Source organism: Gymnogyps californianus, chromosome 7 (assembly GCF_018139145.2).
Source record: "Gymnogyps californianus isolate 813 chromosome 7, ASM1813914v2, whole genome shotgun sequence".
Taxonomy (NCBI): domain Eukaryota; kingdom Metazoa; phylum Chordata; class Aves; order Accipitriformes; family Cathartidae; genus Gymnogyps; species Gymnogyps californianus.
The window spans coordinates 36459741-36480381 of NC_059477.1; the positions used below are offsets into that span (position 1 = coordinate 36459741).

A 20641-nucleotide genomic window follows, 5' to 3' on the forward strand; every position below is an offset into this window, starting at 1 on the left:
GTGAAGTACGTGAATATCCTTCACCAGTTGCCCCTTTTTATGGGTATTTCCTTGGCATACTTCACCTCAGATTAGAATGGGTGAAAATTTTGTTGATTCTGTGTTGCTATTCAACATGCCACAATTCCCAAATGTTTCCTAACGTCAAAATGAATTAGTGGAGGACACCGCTCCTTCAGTCCCTTGTTCTGGTTATTTTTGGAAACGTTTTCCTTCCTGTTTCATTCCCCTAATTACTGTTCAGCTTTGACATTATAAGGAGACATCTGTAAAATGGTGGGCAGCTAGAAGCAGATGTGGACTGTGTTGCAGTCACATAATGGAAAAAAAATGTATGAAAATTGGAACTCGGAATAAAAAATACACACGCCGTGCAGCTGTATTGGAGAGATCATTGCGGAGCTTAAATACTAAATACTTCAACTCTCACACACTTAGACTGGGATCAGTCAAACTCCATCTGGTAGAGTCCACAGATGGAAACATTTTGCTGGGACTTTGTGCCGCTCTCAAAAGCCTCACCTCGCACTGACACTTCCTCTTCAGTGTGCAAGAGATGGAGCATCCCAGTTTACTGCCTTACGATGCCCCGTATTTATGTTTATGCTTGTCAGGACTTGCACACTTTTATTATTTTACTGATAACGGAGACTGTATTTAACTAAAATCCTGGTAGTAAATCTTTGTTGCCAAAAAATTGAATATTGTTTGCACTGAACAGGCTCCAGATGTTAAGTCTCGCTGTATGTCCTGCTTTGTCTTGTGGACCGGGCTCGGAGGTCTTTCCTCCTGGGAGACTTGCTGCAGGACCTCGGAGGAGTGCTGGCTTGTGCACATTTGTGAGCGTGTTTGTGAGGAGGGAAACTTCAAAGCGAAAAGCGCTGGACAAAAATACTGAAACAGGAATACCACCTCTAAAGAAAATGTACCAAGGTATGAGCCTTTGGTGTTCCAGCAAGTAACAACTGGTGCTTGCAACGTAAGTAATCAGTACAGCGGATCTTTGAAGTGAAAGCTGCTGAATCCCTAGAGACCCCTCTTAGCTTCGACTTCCTCCCCGCCTCCATGGGAGGGAGGAATCGATGTGGTTTGCCCAAGGCCACGCTGCAGGCTTGGGTTCTGCTTGATGGGTCTGCCCCAGTAAAAGGAGGTTGGCATTTCGTGTCACTTGGCTGTTTTAGAATAAGTGTCGCCTTCACTCCTTGCTCTGCGGTGAGGTCAAGGGTGACAATCCCTGAAGGCCTGTGTCATGAAGAAGTGAGTTCAGAATACCAAGGCTGGTGGCAACAGTGTTAGCTGACAAAATAGGATCTTTCCTAGTTACTTGCCAAACTAGCGTAGAAAAGAGTAGCCCTTCTGCGCCGGCTTTGGATAAAACGTCCTTTCAGTCTCCCTGCATCCGAGTGCTTTTCCCGGTGCCTCTGTCAGTCCCTGCTGGACCCGCACGCTGGGGTTCTGCTCTGCTCTCGCACGCTCCCAGGCAGCGGGCTGGAGGCTGCCAGAGGAGCAGCTGTGCTGACCGCAGTGAGCAGCACCAAACCGGTAACATTCAAGAACCGTTCAGCGCTGCCTCAAATACCGATCTTGTGGCTGACAGGAAAACATCAGCTCCCAAACGTGGGAGGAACAGGAGAGGGAGATAGCCCTGGGTTGTCTGCTATTTGATTTAATTATGCTCTCCAATTGCGTAACCTGGACCCGCATGCCAGGCCGCAGGAATGTGTTTTTGTGTGCTACTCCTGCTTAGTTACTGGTACTCGATAAACACAGCCACAGGCTCCGTGATGTGCTTAGTCACAGCACCACTTGGTGGCAGCGCCCCTAACACAGACGAGCACCAGACTCTTAGGAGTAGTGGTGAGAAATTACAGGTGCTGCAAGCACAGCAAAACACTTTCCTACATCCAAACTCTGGATGAAGCATCTACACAAGCCCATGCACCCCAGGGATAATCTCTGGTCAAGTAGCTTCAGCGTTTCCTAATCTCTGTTGCTGCGGAGGCAGCTTTCTGCTATCGTGGCCGCCTCTTTAATACTCCTTCCTCAGAGACTTCAAAAGAAAATGGGTAGTAAAGACATTTCTCGAGTATAAATTTGACTGGTCAGGAAAAATGCATTGTCAGGCTGGGAACAAACATTCCTGCTTTGTGTATTATTAAGGCTTAATACTTGTCTAGTGACCTAGCATCTCCATGAGCTGGCCCACAAAAAAGGATGCCAGAAATGTCTACACTTTTTCCTAGGCAGCTGGCATTGCAGAAATGCAAATGGTAGCATTAGTGGTGAGCAACTCCCTGGTACGTGCCCAGATGCAGGTATACCTAGACCTGAATTTGCCCACGTCTGACAAGCTTCTTGTCTGGGCTCTTTACGTCAGGTCCATTTCTAGAACATCATTTTCAGCAAGGAGCTTCTTTTGAGGCTCCATTTTTCCACCATGGTTGGATGACGCTTATTTATGGCTTACCTACTATTGCTAGAAGTGAAATGGGACTAAATCAGCAAGCAATGTCTGGCAATTTCTTCATGACAATCTGGGTTCAAAAAATCTGGCTTTTAGCTATAAGTGGAACATTATCGTTTTCCATTATTAAAATATGCCTCATGCCTACCTGGTGCATGGGGGGCATGGCTTGGGATTCAAGACTGCAGCTGGTGTAATCCTTACTGTGAGAGTTCTTGATAGCTTCCTTCTCTGCTGAACAATATGGCCAAATTCAAAGCATCTGCTCAGATTCGTAGTCACTTTCAGGGATTAATTTGCAATTCTGAGTTTGGCCAGACTTTACTAAGTGTCAGTTTGCAGTCTCTGTACTGGCCAGTGCTGTTCCTTGTATGAACACTGAAGCTCCTTCCTTGTGTCCTGTGCACAACAAAGAGGATTTGGCAGTGCTGACAAGCTGCTGTGGCCTGTGATCACCAAGCAAAGTATTGTGTTAGCCAGTGCCAAGTTTCAGGTGATCAGTCTGAGCGCTTTTGAGCTATTTCAGCTTTTGAAAAGTCCACCTTCACTTAGCTGGAAGCACGCTTGTTATCTCATAGTTAGAAAAACCAACTGGCGCAGACATTTAATAAAGAAAACTAATATAGAAGCTGTTACCTTTGAGAGTGGCTGGCTAGAGCAGAGTGTCTCAGTAAATTGGATGAGCAGTTATTTTCTGTTCTATTGTCATGTACCCTACAAAGTCTCCCTGATGCTAGCTGGCTTTATCAGCATGTATTTGCTTTCATTTCTGAGTATCATTATTTCCTGGTCTTTTTCCTTTTAAGTATCATCACAAGTATTTCAGTTATTTTCTTGTATTTAACTGCTAATATCAGAAATGCTTTGAAGCACCTGTGGTAACTGAAAAGTTTCTGCAATTGGTTTAAATTAATCTGATAAGAAAAAGTAGGATGAACTTGTTTAACCACATCTCCTTTTCAAAGGCCACGCAGCTGGAATCTGTACTTACAAACATCCTCTAAGCATTCCAGAGTTCCAGAAAGAAGTGTGAAACTTCATTTACTCACTGTTTAGCTTTGCTTCATGCATGAGCACATCTGCATAGTCCTGTGCTCCTACTTACACTCAGCATTTCAACAGAATTATTTAACGTTTGACCTGGGTGTTGGTTTGAATGTCCTACATACCTTCAGTGGTCTAGGACTTCTGTGTGGCAAAGCTTATATCAGGAGTTAAGTATCTTGCCACAACCAATTACACCTCCTCACTTTCCTTCAGAAGCAGTTGGCGCTGGCCTCTGCTACAAACAGGCTGCTGGAGCGCATGGCCCTGCGGGCAGCGCTTTTAGTAGTTCTCAAGTGTCATTCTCACAACTAGCAATGGGACTGGAGAAGTAATAAAGCCCCTGGAGAGGCGGAAGAGGGTAAACAGTAGTAATAAAACTAACCCAACCATGAAATGTCTAATATAGCTATGTTCAGGCTCTGGTTCCATGATTCTGAGGCTGAAGGTGCTTGAGAAAAGCTAGTTAATCAGTGGGGAAATATCTGTTCCACAGCTCACTTCGTGGAACTATGAGTTAGAGAAGCAGCATAATGGGAAAATATCAGGACTAAGCAAAAGCGTAACAAATTAGGAACTTGTGTAGGAAGAAGGGGTCTTGGGGTGGTATTTGATATTTAAAAATCCACCTGTGATGGGTACAGTGACGACTCCTATACTTTACAGTCTTTCTGGAGTCCTTGCTGAATGCATTTATGAAGTAGCTCCTTTGTCTTGTCAAGCACTGTACTTACTTTCATCTTCCTGCTGAGTGACATGATGAACTCTAACATCATCCTGTGCCAGCAAGGCACAAGCTGCATTAGCACTGATAGCAGCAATATTATAAAGTTTGCATACAAATATTTATATAAACTTAATTGATCCAAAATATGTGTAAACAAACCATAGCAGCAGAACAAAATTCATTTTGCCGTAAAGAATTTTCTGTTTCAAGCAGAACTGAGTGTCTTCTTTCCAATACTGTGCACCTCATATGGGCACTGTCAGGTCAGTGAAACCTTTGGGTGGTCTCTTCCTACACACATCATTTGGAGTTGGCTTTTACTAAAGATCCTTAAGGATCTGGCTGAGAACTTGCTAAGTGACATAGGATGGGAAATAGAGTTTTAACATCACAAAGCACCAGGAAAAAAAATCAGTGTCCCCACTGTACATCAATCACTGAACAGTCTAATTGTACATCTACTCTAGTTTAGGTAGTCTATTGTCATGTAGCTAGAAATGGGCATTTCTAGCTAGCTGGCTACTTACCGTGGTCCTATTTCACACTCTACAGTGGCCTGTCTATTTTTTATCCACCTGTGATAAACAGAAGCAACAATACTGGTTCTGCGTTGTGAAAACCAACCTGGAATATATAAAATAAAGAGAAAATGGATATAGCCAGAGAATCCAGTTTAATAGGCTGCTATACAGGAAGACTTTGTTCTATGATACATTCTGGAAATAGTTTTCAAATGTTACTTACAGATACTGTATAAAATAGATACCAGTTTTATTGAGAATACATCAAGATTCTTTGATAATTTAACCTGCTATTAAGTAATACATAAGATGTGTGATGGAAGGTGAGCAACATTTTACAGGACAATCTAAATCTAATAAATAGATCTGTATCTCACCACCAGATTGAGCCACTGCTCTGCCATCGTCAGACTACAGAGCAACCACAAAGTCACACACGCTGGTACATCTGTGTCTAGTATAATAGAAGATGAGAATCCCATTCCTCAAGCAGCTCCTCTTCCTTGCACGACTTCTGGCTTTGGTCTGTACAGTAATACTGTGTGTGCTTGTTTGGTCCATGCAAAGCTATGAACAGTGTCTCGTTAAGAAAAAACAGACTTTAAGTTGAAGAGGTATAGTTTCAGTTAATTTAGGATTAAAATGAAGTATCTCTCTGATCGCAGAAAAGTTTGTACCTGCTCTTTCTATGCGTCTATTTGAATGGGGGGGAGGAAGTAGCTACTTAAGTGTTTTAAGCAACACAGCTCTTGGTGTCCAGACTCTACGTAGGCTACTCTGTTAGCCGAAGAGGTTAGCCCGGATTGTACTTCAGTTACAGCATGTGTTTGGGAAAATACAGGCCAGAGGGAAAAAAAAACAAGATCTGAAACCAGCACTTCTTTACCCACAGGCTTATCACACCATTAAGAACACTTTCACTCTGGAATATACAACATGGCAGCTGGGTTAAAACGGCGAACTGCACGTTTTCTATTGTCACAGGAATCAATAGCATACTTGAAAAAAAAAAATGCTGCTGTTTCGCTGAATTGCAAGCAGTGTGCACATATGCCAGTTTTACAGAGAGATTTCCCATTAAAACAAACTTCAACAAAAACAGACCACGGGAAACAAACTGCATATTTAGTAAAATACCATTGGCACCACTTGCCAAAACGTACGATGCTGTAGTTTTACAGTCCTTACAGAGGAGAGGGTGTGATCTTCACTCAAACATTTCATAATGGCGCGTTTGCCTTACACGGGGTATCATATCGATAAGCAACCTGCGGAGGAAAGCACAGGAGTGTTGATGCAGAGACACAGGAAAGCCCTGGCACTGGGGTGTTCTATTTACTTATAAATATTGATTTATTTTATAAATAAAAAAGAACTTACATGTAGTAACAGCCTTATCTTGCTTTCTCCTGATCAGAATTAATTCCGCCCCACCATTAATTCTGCCCAAAAGGGAGCGTAAAACAAACTGTGTGGAGAGGGGCTCTCCTTTAGGAAGCTTGGATGCAGGGCTGCGCTGAGAAACTGAAATGCACAGCAGCCGTCACTTCTGGCTGGCGAAGCCAGGGAGGGATCAGGGGGAAAGGGACTGTTGTAGCAACCTGTTTCACACCAGGCTGCTGTAAGACGGTATCTAACAGTAGAGGAGAATTGCAGTAGTTTCACAAACTGGAAAATCAGGTAGTTGCCAAAACAGAATTCAGTTTTAGCCTTCGTTAGCCTTCGTTGTGTCTTGGTGACGCAATGGCTGAGCGCGCTGTCGAGCAGACTGATGGCATGTATGTAGCATGAGCGTCAGTGGCTGTACAAAATGCTTCCGATGCTGTTTAGTATGTTTAAAGAAATACTTTTGTACGGATTTGCCTCTACAGTTTTCCAGAACAGCTAGTTTTACAATGGAAATAGTGATTATAGTGATTTTTCCAAGAATGGTATTCCCCATTAAAATGTTAATTTAATTTTCCAAGTTTAAAAAAACCCACACAGCTTCCAGATGACAGCTTACTGCAGCCTGGCCAAGGTCTGCTTCTCAACAGGCACGATTCCAATTAACCAAGGTGCTACGTCTCCCCCTTTCTCTTATGGCAGAAAGGGGGATAAAAAGCAAACCCCTTAGTTAGGTTCCATGCAGCCAAGGGAAATTGTGGCAGCAATGAAGCGCATGGCAGAGCTTTATTTGATTTTATTGTATTTCTGGTGTCGTGAATCAAGAAAGCATCTTAAAATTCAATAGAAACAACATTTGAAACATGACTGGCTAACCTTCAGTTCAGAAGTTGCTATAGGGTAGGGCTAGGATGGAAATCACAAGCAAGATCATTCTTTAAACTTGGGCACCTTACCTTTAACCTAGACTTTCTTTGGAAAAAAACAGTGCTTAGAAACGTGCCATAAAAGCAACAGGGACTGATTTTATCCCAGATTTGTGGTTATTTTTCAAATATTTCAAACCTTGTATTTCCAAATTCAGGTATACAAAAGTCTTCTAAAATTATTCCAATTTCTTTTTAAGTCCTGGCTTCTTTCCAGCTGATGTGAGACACACGATCTTTTATCCCTTTCCACACGCTCTGCTTCAGTATTGGCAGCTAGTCTAGTAAATTCCCGTGACTGATTTTACTGGAGTTATATAAGCCTTTAAGAGCTATGGCTTATTACATTAAACAGACAGCCCATCTGCTGCACATACTGAAATACCTGCTAGCAGGAGATAGATACTCACTTGATTCCATAGGCAAATATTGTAAGTCCAATTAAAACTCCTATACTGCCATCCAGATACCAGACAGAAGAATTGTGTTTAAAAACTTCTGCACTAAGAAGGATGGAGAATCCCATTATTCCACCTACAAGAGAGTTGAAACCTAGAAGGGGGAAAAAAACAATGAAAGGAAGAACCAAATCTGAAGGAATTTGCTTTAACCATCTTGCCTAAGAAGAGAGAATCTGTAGAGAGACAAGGCATTATTACACCAGTGCCACCAGAGAGGAGCACAGACCCTCGGGAGAGGTTACACAGTGGCACCTATGCACTCTCGCACTGCATTAAAGGAGGAGGCAGTGCAATTCGTTCACATGCGGTTAGCCAGAGGTCTTTGCCACGCTTCATTTCAACAAATCACACGTGGAATAGCTAGTGTCTGACCAGTGTTTAAGAACTCTGTCACTTGTCTTGGCTGATACAAATAACTTTCCATTAATCTCCCTGTACTGTGTGTCTTGATTTGGTCAGTCCCGATTTTTTCATTCTCTGTTTAGTTCCAAATCCCAATTCTAGCTGCTGTGTGTTTCATACGGCTTTCACCTCTTGATGCTAATTTTCCAAACAGCAATATTCCTTCAAAATGCTGGACCTGCTCCATGTTGACTTTCACAGTCAAGCACTTATCTCTCTTGTAGCTTATTGTCATGAACAGAGTGTCTTTGAGCTGGAAAATAGTGGCTGGCTGGCTGGAGCCCTGAGTATGACCGCTGGAGCCCAGTTATCTTCCCAAGAACCTGGTCCCCAAAGGCTCTCACTTTCTCTGAAAAGGAGCAAACTGGAGTCCAGTATACCCAAGGAGCTCATGAAAATGGTTTTGCACAGTAATGTTTCAAAGACCTTCTCTTGAGGCTTTTTACCCCATTCCAAGTATTTATTTACATGTATTTGGCACTATAGCTTAGAGCTGCATACACTGCTGAGTGCATTAGGGAAGACATACAGGATAATCCTAGGAATATTTTCAATTTATGCCTTAGACATATCACAGGAGCTTCCTATCTATTATTCACAATTTTTATGAACATGCTTTTAGATTCCTCTTTCTTTTTTAAATCCTTTCTCTTTGTCTCCAAGATTGTCCCTTCAAAATTCTCCCAGAGCTTTTGGAATAATTAATGCAATTTTTCCTTCAACTCTTGTTTGATTGGTTATTGGTTTGGGGTTTTTCAAGTCATTCCTTGTGTTCATTTTTTTCCTCAAATTCCCTTTTTCTGATTTTTTTTTCTCAATAACCCAAAAGACATCACTGTTGTTCTAAAAAAAAAAAAAAAAAGTCACTGTGATAATGCATTCATTTGGTAGATAGGTATACTCTTTAACCTAGTTAAATGAAAAATCGAACTTGAAATATTCTATATTGCTTCGTGAGTCAACTCTAGTCAGCTGCTGCTTATAGTACATGGCCAGTGTTTTTCCAATTCCCCATGACACTTATTCCTGAATGTCTCCTTTGATCCAGACCTCTCACAGCCAGTCCTTACCTAAATCATGTTAAGTCTTTCTGAAAGATGTAGCTAAAAATTGACCTTTCCTAAGTATCCCTACAGCTGAAATACTTGTATAAACCAGCAATATTTTGATTAAGATTCACCGGATCCCTGTCAGCAGGTACTGAAATGCAAAGGAAACCCTGGCACGGAAAAGCACGTGTTACTTAGCAAGTCTGTGGCAGAACGGGGCGTACAAAGGTTTCAGGCTTCCAGTCCTGCAAAGAAAAGGGAGTTTGGGTTTTTTTGGACTGTGGCAGTGCATTCTACAATTGGTATCACAGGCGTTGCATGTAAATGCCTGATTATTGGATTAATTATACCAGTAGAGTTAAACTAATATAGACACAATTACTCTGTCAACACTCTAGAAGAATCCTGATCCTTTTTTATTCCCAGGCAGTATAACTTATACTGCTAATACATGTCGATGAAATATTGTGTGTGTGTCTATATATAAAGAATATTAAGCATAAATTAATTAAATATAAATTTAAACCAGTGTTACTTCCCCTGCTCCAGCTTAAGTCAGAATCCATCAACATGATATGCAAAAGGCAGGAATAATGCATTTTCTTGCCATTATTAGCTGATGGTTCCAAATGATCTGAAAGCTACTTAGAAAGGAAATTGTTTTCTCTTCCTGACTGTCATTCAGTCAAACCTTTCTTTGCTGGTGTGGCAGGAAATCATGTAATGGCTGCAGGTATTAATCCAGACACCATGTTCTGTGCACGAGGCTAGCACAGGAAAAAACAGGTGGCTAAATCGGGGAAGGAAACAGGTACCTAAAACCTACAGGAAAGTTGGCTGACATCACCTAATTGTCACAACTCTGCATTTGTCCTCCAAGATGTTACAAAATTCAAGACAGGAAATGGCTGGGTTTAGTATCCAAAAGGCCATGAGCTTTTGCTATAAACAAATTGTACAAATAACATTTTGCCTTATTAGGATTCATACATTTAGGCTTTAAATAGATATTGTTGTCAAGCCCTGCTCTAAAACAAAATTATTCTTTAAAAAAATCGTTAATGGACGTTGACGTGTATGAGAGAGAATTTGCTGTTTTGAAAATAAACCTATTTTTCAGGAAGAAAAATATATGCTCTTGTTACTCAAAACAGTTTGTTGATCTACAGCCAGCGATCGCAGGAGGTAAATTAGCAGGAAACAGAAAACACTAAAAAAAGATATGCAAGGGAGCGCTAAATCTGTCTCAGCTGCTGAATCACATTGTCTCCTCCTGATTGCTAATAAATCGAGTATATATGTAAATATGTCTTGTGAAAGAAGATATTTAACCACACATGGTAAGATCAGCCTCCTACATTTTCTAAAGTAGTTCTGAAGGAGAGAAAAGAGAGATAAAAAACAGACCGAGGTAATTGTATACTTTATTCCCTAATTTTTTTTAATCAAAGAATGAGCAATCTCCAGCTCAGAAGCAATATAATTAGCACAAGGATGTAATTATGGGGGAAGAGATTTCTGTGTCATACAGGAGACCAATTCAGAGCTAGATTTATTCAGGAATTTTTCAGCTAATATTTTGAAAAAACTGCTCTGTTTCAAAAACAGGCTACATTTTTTAAAAGGGAGGGTTAATCATTTGCCTGCCTAGACACAGTTCTGAAACGGTCCACGTGGCCCACTTTTACACTCTGACAGCAAAGGAAGTCAGAGTCACTGGTCTGCAGTTCCCAGGATCCTTTCCAGAATCCTTTTTGCAGGTTGGAGATCTTTTAGCTTCCAAGTGTCTGGGGTGGCAGAGTCCATGGCAAAGAATAAGATCACTGAACAGCGTGGTCTGTTGGGAGTGAATCACAAATGTAGGGAGGCAGTAGCTTAGCTGTAGCCCCTGCGCTGCTGTTTTGATTGCTTTTTTGCTTATTTTGTATTTAAAATATATAAATACTCATGAAGTATTTATATAAGTGGGATGATATAAAATATAAATACTCATAATACGTGTTATCACACATCTCCCAAAAAATTTTGAGTATGTTTAAATTGCTTAAAATAAAGCAATTGTATGTATCCCTAGAGTAAGATGAAAATTGAATTTCCTTAAAGTGAAATCTTTAGCAGAGTAAAATAACTTGTGTACCACAATCCATGAATCATTAACACCCTACTGTGTATGTTTACAGAGTGTTTCAAACTGTCCTGTGCTTGCAGATAAAATCTGGTAGAGATTTGTAGGGCGCCGTGAAATCTCCGCCATCGCTGTGGCCTCACTTGTTTGCAGCGTAGGTCCCCGTGGCTTTCTGAAGATCCACAAGCTTGAGCCTTGTCAGTAAGAGGCGTATCTGGACCTACTTTTAAAACATGCCTTTAAACATACCTTTAAAACCAGCATCAGTCAGGCGCTACACATCTGAGCCAACAGACTAGTGGCAGTAAGGTCTTCTAAGGATACAGTGGATGAGATTCACCTTGTGCCAAACTCTGGCAGGGCCAGAGGAGTGCGGGGCAGTAGGCAGGCAAAGGCTTTGTTTTACATGTGCGACGCTCCACCAGCTCTACTGAGTGGCAGGAAAAGCACTACAGTGGCAAATTAAGTCTACAGGGGGTGTGTATGAATGATGGTTGCGACTCCTGCTCAAGGCAGGGAGGCGTTTTCTGCAACAGACTTGCTTCGTTTTAACTGTAGGGATGAAATGGTTTACCAGGCATAGGCAGTGAGGATAGATGTGACTTAACCAAAGCTATATAAATTGGTGTCATATCCCCCTCTGTAGTCTAACGTCTGACTAATACACACCTAATTCATTACATGCTCTACCTCTAACTCTCTATTATTGCTTACTATCCACACATTAACTGACTTCCACCAGACATACCCATTTCAGCTGAGGTATCTATGCAAGAGGCTAGTGGTACCACAGACTGCTCTGGGGTTTGGGGTGTTTTCCATTTCCCAGTGGCCTCCTTATTTCCATGCTCTTTCACAGTTGCCCTCGTGTGGGGGTCACTTGTATCTTCTGTGTCTACAGCATTCCCTGGAAGAGTCTATAAATGCAGCAGGATCAACTTCACACTCACCATCGGTTATCAGCGCTCTGCTTGTAAGGACCTTTCCCAGCATAAATTTGATTACTGCTAAGACAGTGCAAAGGATTCCACTTAAAACGGAGACACTATACAGAAAATCATCCTGAAAGAAAAGATGTCAGACATTAGTATATCTTCTGTCGTGCCCCATATATTAAATGACAAATAGTACTAGTTATTGTGCAATTATTTGTGCCACTGAAGTATACAACCTGAGAAAAAGATACCCTGAGTGAGGACTTTCACAACAGCTGGTGCTGATTTTGCTTATACTGCTGTCTGTAATTGCTTTTGCAAACGTAATTAATGACGGTTCCAAGCAACAGATTTTGAATTGACCCAAACTCCTCAGAATCAGGAAGTTATACACCTGCAGGGCTGACTGCAGACTGCCTAGTCACCTAGTGCCTAATGCAATCAGTAATGAAGTCCCCACATGCAGGATAAAGGCTTGAGAGTAGAATCTCACACCGAAAAATCAACAAAGGTCTGGTAAGTGGGAAATAACCATTTAATATCATTTCTGATTCTGTGCTTGCTTTGGTTTTGTTTGGTTTCCTTCTTCTAAGGTAAAGTCTGGTCCAAGCTACATCCATAAGAGTTTTGATACTGATGTGCAAAGTCAGGTTTAGCTCTTTCTTAGAAAACAAATTTTCCGTGGACTTTCACTTCACAGCTACAGAAATATCCACGTATTGCTTAATTTGAATGTATAACACGGGCTCCCTAGGCTCCCTCAACAGAAAGTGTCTATGTAGGGCAAATAAGAGCAACTTATTATTGTTTAACACACGTTCTCTAAAAGGTCACCTGGAGGCACCTACCGCTTTCTGCTGACTGTTTTGTGCTTGCTTGGGGTGGGAGGAAACACTCCTGGGCGCTGAAACACCAGCATTGCAATAAAGTGCCTAAAGGGAGTCCCTGTGCCTTCTCCCCGCTGAGGTACATCAGCCCATGGGCATGCTTGCCTGCCATCTAACCACAGAGCTTTGAAATAGATTAATTTATTACTCTTAATAGAAGTTTTAATTGTAAGCTGTTGCAACATCAGTACAAATAAAGCAAATAGCAAGAATTCTTTTTTTTATCTGCAGGTCTAAGTGGGCCAGTGCCATTGGGACCCTGTTACTGATTAAAACACTCTGGCAAAAATCCCCATTGATAGTAAAGACTATCATGATGATTCATCATCAGCTCCATCCATTTTCATTATTTTAGCAGCAATTCAGAACCCAAAGAAATCAAAAAATGGTTTTGAAAGCTGCTTAGGAAGATACTGGGAATTAAATTTATGGTATAATGTGCTCACATCCCTAAATAAATCATTCTCTCTAGTCCTGGTATGATATTGAATATTAAGACAAAATGCACTGAGGGAAAGAGAGCAAAACAGAAGCAGTGAGAACACAGAACTCAAGCACTGAGTAAAGGTAGGATAAAAAGCATTTGTAAAATTATTCTAACAAAACGACTGGAAAATACCCAGGTAATTTTGGAGTACTAGGGAAGGACTAAGGAAGGACTGGGAATATTTGCTTGCTGTCAGCCTAGCAAGGAAAGTTGGGAGCTTTCAGAAGATCTGAAATGACAACAAAGCTCCAAAAGTCTGGATAAGCTTTGCAAAAAGCACTTGAAATTTGAGATCCTTGTCAAATTCATGCTTCTAAATTTTGTGCACTTTCTCAAAAATGTATATTTACCATGCCCAAAGACTTAATTTTGATAGCCTGACAAATTCTGATTGGTCTTGACATGTTAATCTAATCTCATCTAATATTTTATTAGATATTTTACCTAATATTCAATATACAGCATATGTATAAGACTTCAGAATAATCTGAAGCAGAATGATATGCTCCATCAACCTAGTCATCTCTATCCCAACCTGCCGAGTGAGCGGTCAGAGTGCCAGTCCCACGCTATCGTACAGAATGTGAGCTTCCCATAGATGCGCGAGTTGTTTGGCTTTTACTTTAATCATTGGTAACAGTAAGCGTGGCAAGCAAACCTGCTTGTGATGCTTTCAGGAGCATGAAGGCCCCTCACTCACTAAATGGTGGGTGAGGAGCAGGTGAAAAGAGCAATGCAAAGGGTGTGCAAACTTGATGCGCTCTCAGCCGTGCACAGGCCAGTGGCTAGCCCCAGCTTTTCACAGGCAACGTGTGTGGGGTGAGTGTTCAATGGAGTAATCGACAGTTCAAGACTGTTCCTCTTGCATCTCACTTGCCAATGCTCAATGACTACATGAGATCTCTTACTGCATCATCACCCCACAGACTCTCCAAAAACTTACTGATCCTTCCCAGGCATCCCTAGCTCTTGTCTTCATCTTCCTCCTCAGCAAAGCACAAGCTGTGTCATTAGCACAGAACTGAACGTTGTAGACCCAGTGGAGGTGACAGCATAAATTACTTTTTGCTATCAAAAATTACATTAGTGTTAGCCTCGGGCTGACAAAACGCAGTTTTCCTACACCTACGAAAATCTTGGGGATGGACCTACAAACAACTACAAATTCACATAATTTGGAAAACAACTATGAATCCCAGTACAAGAGATTTTGCAAATTATTGATACAGATGTTCAAAAGCCCAATTATTAATTCAGAATCTTGAAAATGTTATGCCTTATTCCCTGTGTTATAGTGCAAGGTTTCATCCTCTGCATGGCACATTATTTTGATCTGGTTTGGTTTTTTCTTGTCATGGCATGTACCATAGATCTTTGGAGTAAATTCAGGTTTTTTTCCCGCATGTGTCACTACACTCACAGTATGTGGATATGCATCTTGCCATTTGTTCCGGCTATATGGCTGTGATCAAAATAAGTCTAGCTGCTTTACTGGAATCCAAGAATGCCTTAAATGTGATACAGATTTCTGAATCAACTCATAAAGTGAATTAATGAACAGGCCTTTTATAGAGCATTCAGGCACTAGAAATTCTTCATAAGTGTGGTGGGTTTTTTTTCATTGAATCACAGAAGATAAGCTCATTTTGTTGGTAATACTAATCCAATAACCACTGATGATGCAGAAGACCTGACAAATCAAAGCTCCTTTGTTATCCCAGTGGACACAGAAAGGGAAGAAATTTAAAAAACATGCTCTTAATGCAAACGCCTCAGCACTTTCTTGCTTTAGACTGTGCCAAACAGATTTTCAGAAGACGATATTCCTTTTTTTTTTATCTCTAAACCCCTAAATCTAAGCAATAGCTAAAATCAGTCTCCAGTTGTGTGCAGCTTTTCGCAACAGCCACGGGGAGGCGGCAGATACCTCAGTAACGGAGCGCACGATGCATGAAGACAAAACCGAAGAGGAAAAAAATCTTTTAAATTCACTTTGCTCAGTACTTTGCTATGCTTTCTGGGTGTCCAGGCACCCAAGAGCTGGAAGAAGAAGGCGGCGGCACCCAAGAAGAGTGAGGCTACTTGCTCCTAACAAGAAGGTTTTGCAGATGTAAGAGATGAGCCCAAAATACGTGGCGATGGACAGCCCCTGCGGCACGTTGCCTGAGCAGGTGAGGCGGTAACAGGAGCGAAACGGCTCAAAACGCTGCCTTGGCGCTACTTTGCTGCAATGATCAGAAGCTGGAACCAGTTTAGGACAGCGGCTGGCTGCACTGGTACGCTACGAGTCAGGACATCATGGTAGGAAGCGCCTGCTAAGAGGGATTCAACAAACGACCTGAGGGAGGGCTGCGGTGGGCTAAGCACCTGGGCTGGAGCTGGGGCCTCGCGGAGGCGGCCGGCCGACGGGACACACGACTGACACGTGCACTTCGTTGCAGTGCTATGGGCTCCGAAGAGTTAAACACGTCATACTGTGGCTGTGAAATGATTCCCATTCGGCTAACTCATCCTTTGGAGAAATGAAGAAAAGAGAAGCCGTAATGGAGATCTAAATTAATAAAATAAGCCTGGCCATCTGGCACCATCTCCCTCCGGATCTTCCCGCAATCCTGCCCTCTCTGTACCCCTTGCCTTCCCATCTGACAGTCATTAAGAGCACCAAGCAGATCTAGCCAGACTCACTGTACACGTCCTTGGTGTTATTTTAATTAAAGCAGCAGCAAATTGTGACAGATGATAAAAATTTAAATTCTGATCATTTCCATATGATAAAGGCTTCTCAGTGTGGTAAATAAAGCTCTTTCCTTTTCCATTTCTTTTCATCATATTCCCTCATTACTACTACACTGTACATGAGATCTTAATTAAAGGACACATATATCTTATTAGACGGCTTCATGTGTAAACCAGCACCGTACGTAAAGCGAGGTGCCCATCCTGGACTGCCATCTCATTACACAGCACTCTAATAGCTACAATGTCCCTATTTAAGATTTATTTTATGCAAGACTTTATGCTGTGACAGTTTCCCAAAAGAAAGCTTTCCTAGGATGGTCTTTTTTCAGTCCTAGCAAAGGAATAATAGAAGTCAGCAGGCAGCTTTCCTCCACTTTATCGAAACGCATTGTCCCCACCGGCGCAGCTGAGAAGAGGGGTCTTCCAAAATGTACAGAATGTACAGAACAACAGTTCTGTACTCATTTTCGAGGATTTCACCAAAAGCAGGAGTAATCTTACGGCTTAAGGAAAATTTGTGATGGTGATGTTGTGACTTTGATCTCTTTCTGAATCTATTGTAGAAACTAAAAAAAGCCACAGGGGATGCTTCAGTGCTTGGCTTATTAGGTGGAGATATTTTAACACAATTCCCAGCCTAGTAACTAAATTTCAGCTGATTTGTGCTCCTAATCTTTTCCTAGAATGCATCTCGCTAATTCTGACACTAAAACTTTGCCTGATTTCATATATTATTTCTACCAACTCCCCTCCACCCCCCCTCCTTTAATTACAGTCCTTTCACTTCCACTTCTGAGATGTAAAAATGTTCTCATTTCACCTAAGTGTACAGTGTTGAGTAAAAAGGTATTCATTGGTATGGGAGGAAGAAGGCATGTTCAGTGTTCCCCCCCAGTGGTCACAACACATACAATATTATGATTAAAGTCTATGTGCGATCCTCCTCTCTGGCCCTCCTCGGCAGCTCATTCCCGTGTGACCTCAAAACAAGCTGCTTCTCCTGCCCCCCAACAGCTGCAGGTTTCTTTCCACTCTTCTGCCCTCTTCTTAGCTTCCTCTGGGAACCAGCCAAAGGCTGAACCACCTCCTCACTCCCACAGGAGCTGGGAATTACTGGTACCGCCTTTTTCATGCCACTTCTACCCCTCCTGGTGAAGCCGGCGTCTCATGGCGTTGCACCTCTTCTCTGCTGAGCCTTGCTCATCTTGGCTGAGGAGGTAGGGACGCATTTCTGGAATGCTACAGATGCTGCTGGCAGAAGCGATGTCATGGCTAGCCCAAAGTGAGCTGAGTTTGGGGTGTTAAATATTAATTTTGCCCATCTCTGCAACTCACCGTCTGTCTCACAGGTCCTGACAATGACCCTTCTTCAGTCCAGGTGACTGGTCACCATCCTCCCCAGCACCCGTCAGGTTCTGCTACCACCCTGCTCCCCATCCTCACCTCCACACGCTTTCCACTGCCTCCCGCTCCTCCAGGTCCCTCAGCAGCTCTCATGTCATCTGGGCCTGCTGGCTGTCGGATCACTAAAAGCCACTCTGTGCAGCATGTTACTTAACCAAAAGGGACTGGTTTCCCCCCCCTCTCCTCCTGAAGGATTCTGTTTATACAGATAGTAATGGAGATGTCTAATACAAACCCTTTTTTTAAAAAAAAAAAGGTCCAAATCTCTGTCACACTTTCTCCAAAGTAATAGTTTATGTAATCAGTCTAGAGGGAGCTTCTGGGAAGCTGGAGGGTCTCTCTCACCAGCTAACTTCAAAAGGGACAAGAGTTTTAATTGCAGTTCACTGTCAGAAAACAAACCGACAGCCCCGTGTCTGACTCAAGTAGGAGACAGTCTCTTCACATGGAGATAGAAAGATCTATTATTAGTACAAAAAAAGTATCTTATGAATGTTTAAACTTGTATCTTTGGTGCTAAAGTGCTGTGACAAAGCAATTCCACGGTGCAGAACACTTCTTCCAGAAAGAGATAACAAAGACAGGGTGTGCCGAATGCCACAGCGGGGGCACCGGGGCCAAGAACCGAGGGGCTATGAACTCCAGAGAACTATCTTAGGTGACCTTAGGACTCCTGCAAAGGGTCTGCTTGAAACTCTGAGATCACTTGTGCTTCCCATTTTCGCAGAACTCATCTACATTGTTTTAGCATCAAACAGCTATAAAACATAACTGAAAATGGTATTTGTCCACCCTCGGAAGTGTTTCTCTAGTGAGACTGCCATTTCTCCAATTAGTAGGGCATTGAGACCAGCAAGACATTTCACAGAACCTACCAAGTGGCTAGCAGTTGCCAACTTTTATTTCTTATCACTGTGTGGTAAAGTTTGAAAACAAGACTTTCCACCAATCACTTGAACAAAAAGTGAAATGTAGTTGATACGTTCTTCCTAATCCTGGCTTACTAGCTAGTTCAAGTATCCGCAACATTCTCACCAACCTGTAAGGAGCACGTGTATTTTAGGGTTAAATTAATTGTTTAAGGCCAAACACCAAACCATACATAATAAGTAACAATTATAAAACAGGATTCTAATGTATAATTAATGTATATGGTACTTTGATTTGAAATGGTAAGCAATAAATTATATATACACAAGAGATTAGAAATGTATAGGGAAGTATGTATAAGGACATATATTATGTGTATATAATCACAAGTATTATTTGCTGAATTGCTATTGACCTATAATTCAACTGTTGACATTATTAAATATATTTATGGTGTATTATTATAAACGATTAAATTAGTAAATAAATTAGAACTCATAAAGCTACACTGTGCCACCCCTAGCTTCCCATTTCAACTGTAATCAATAGTATATGATAGAATTACATGCAGCCTAATCTTTCACGTGATTTCATTTATAAAAGCATTGGAGGCGCCACATCAGATGTGCTGCATGTCTTTGTACACAAACTGATTACATTTTTCCTTCTTTGTTCTGCAGGAAATGTCAGAAATATGGCGTGATGCTTGCTTACTCTTGCAAAAAAGTGTCCCTTGCCATACTAATGAGGACAAATGCCAAACTGCATTGACATTACATGTGTTATACTATTACCTAGGGAAATGGAAGCAGTAACTGAATAGTAAATGGATATTGATTTACAACCCCAGGTGAAATTAAAACAGTCATTCTCGGTGTGGCTGGGTTGGGCTTTTTTAGCCTTCTTTAATAAACAAGAAAATGTTTGCAAATTCTTTGTGGCAACAGTCAAAATAAAATACACCATTTACACTTAAAATCATATTTATACTATCCAAGAATATATAGTAGTTGACACGAAGAAGGTAAAGGGGCAAATGAAAAAGGATTTTTATCAGGGAGATGGCAAGCATTAACACTAGCAAATGCAAATGCAAAACAATGCTCGACACCTATGCCTAATCTGAGTTTAAAACTCCTTTCTCAACATATTAACAAAACATCAAAAATTACTAAAATTTACACAGAAATCCAAGCATAATGTCATCAACAATATGCAATATCGCTATTCCTCCTTATTTGTAATGAAATGTGTGCATACTAAATCCTCAGGGTCAGTACTGGCTCTGTGGATATAGCTCTCTAAAACATCAATAAAGGAATGGTAATTCCTTTTCCTAGTGGGAATTATCTTATTACGGCTAACATAGGTTGGAGAACAAATGCTGAGAGTAACAATAGGGGAAATATTCTGAATCTGATAGCTAGGGAAAAAAAACCTATAGTAAATCATTTCTGAGCCAACAAGAAGTGATTCTATTTTAGGTTCAACACTCAACATTGTAGAAAAAAAACCCTTAAATTACATGATCTGAGAAATATTCATTTAAAATTAAGTGGAAGGGTAAACAGAATGAAGGTTTTATATTCCAAATGTCAAATACTGATTAGCTTTGTAAGTCAGGTGTATTGAACAACAGCTAAAATTATCAGAAATCTTAATTCCAAACATCCCATAAAGAAGAGCAGCTGGCCTACTTCTTCTAACACTTCCAGCAAGTGTATTACAAACAAAGAAAAAGAGGAGAGAAGGGGGAAAAAAAAAAAAAAGAGAAAGATCTGATCAGTGAAAAATATTTCCTGAGGGGTCAACGATATGAAACTGAAATAACTGCGGCATGTCATGCTGAAGCAGACCCTCAAAGAATAAAAATTCACAGCTATAGAAGAAATTCACAGCTATATAAAAAATAGCAGAAGATCACAGAAAGAAGTGGAATTTGTAGCTGTAAGGTTCCTACACATTAATGGCACACCTCTCTGTCCTGTAAAAAAATGTGGGTTTGTTGGATTTCTTGATCTTTCCACATTTTTTTTAAGTTTTCCAGGTGTACAATAGCATGTTCACAGCTACTCCTCATTGCAAACATATGCATAGCATTTGGGCAGATCCACTGTACAGCACATGCATAGAAAGTCTAAGACAGTGTCACTTAAAAATTCTGGGAAGGGCTGGGGGCACTGTATGGGCTCTATACAGCACATGTACACCTAC

General features: G+C 41.3%; 1 protein-coding gene across 1 annotated transcript in view; it reads right to left on the reverse strand.

Moving 5' to 3' along the window:
- Positions 1–5963: 5963 nt before the first annotated feature.
- The window catches only part of TMEM163 (transmembrane protein 163), a 103299-nt gene continuing 88621 nt past the window's right edge, over positions 5964–20641 (reverse strand). The window contains exons 6-8 of the mRNA XM_050900390.1: positions 12056–12167; positions 7479–7620; positions 5964–6024 (exon numbers count right to left, since the gene is read on the reverse strand). Of these exons, the coding sequence (XP_050756347.1) occupies positions 5964–6024; positions 7479–7620; positions 12056–12167 (315 nt within the window). The remainder of the gene's footprint in view (positions 6025–7478; positions 7621–12055; positions 12168–20641) is intronic.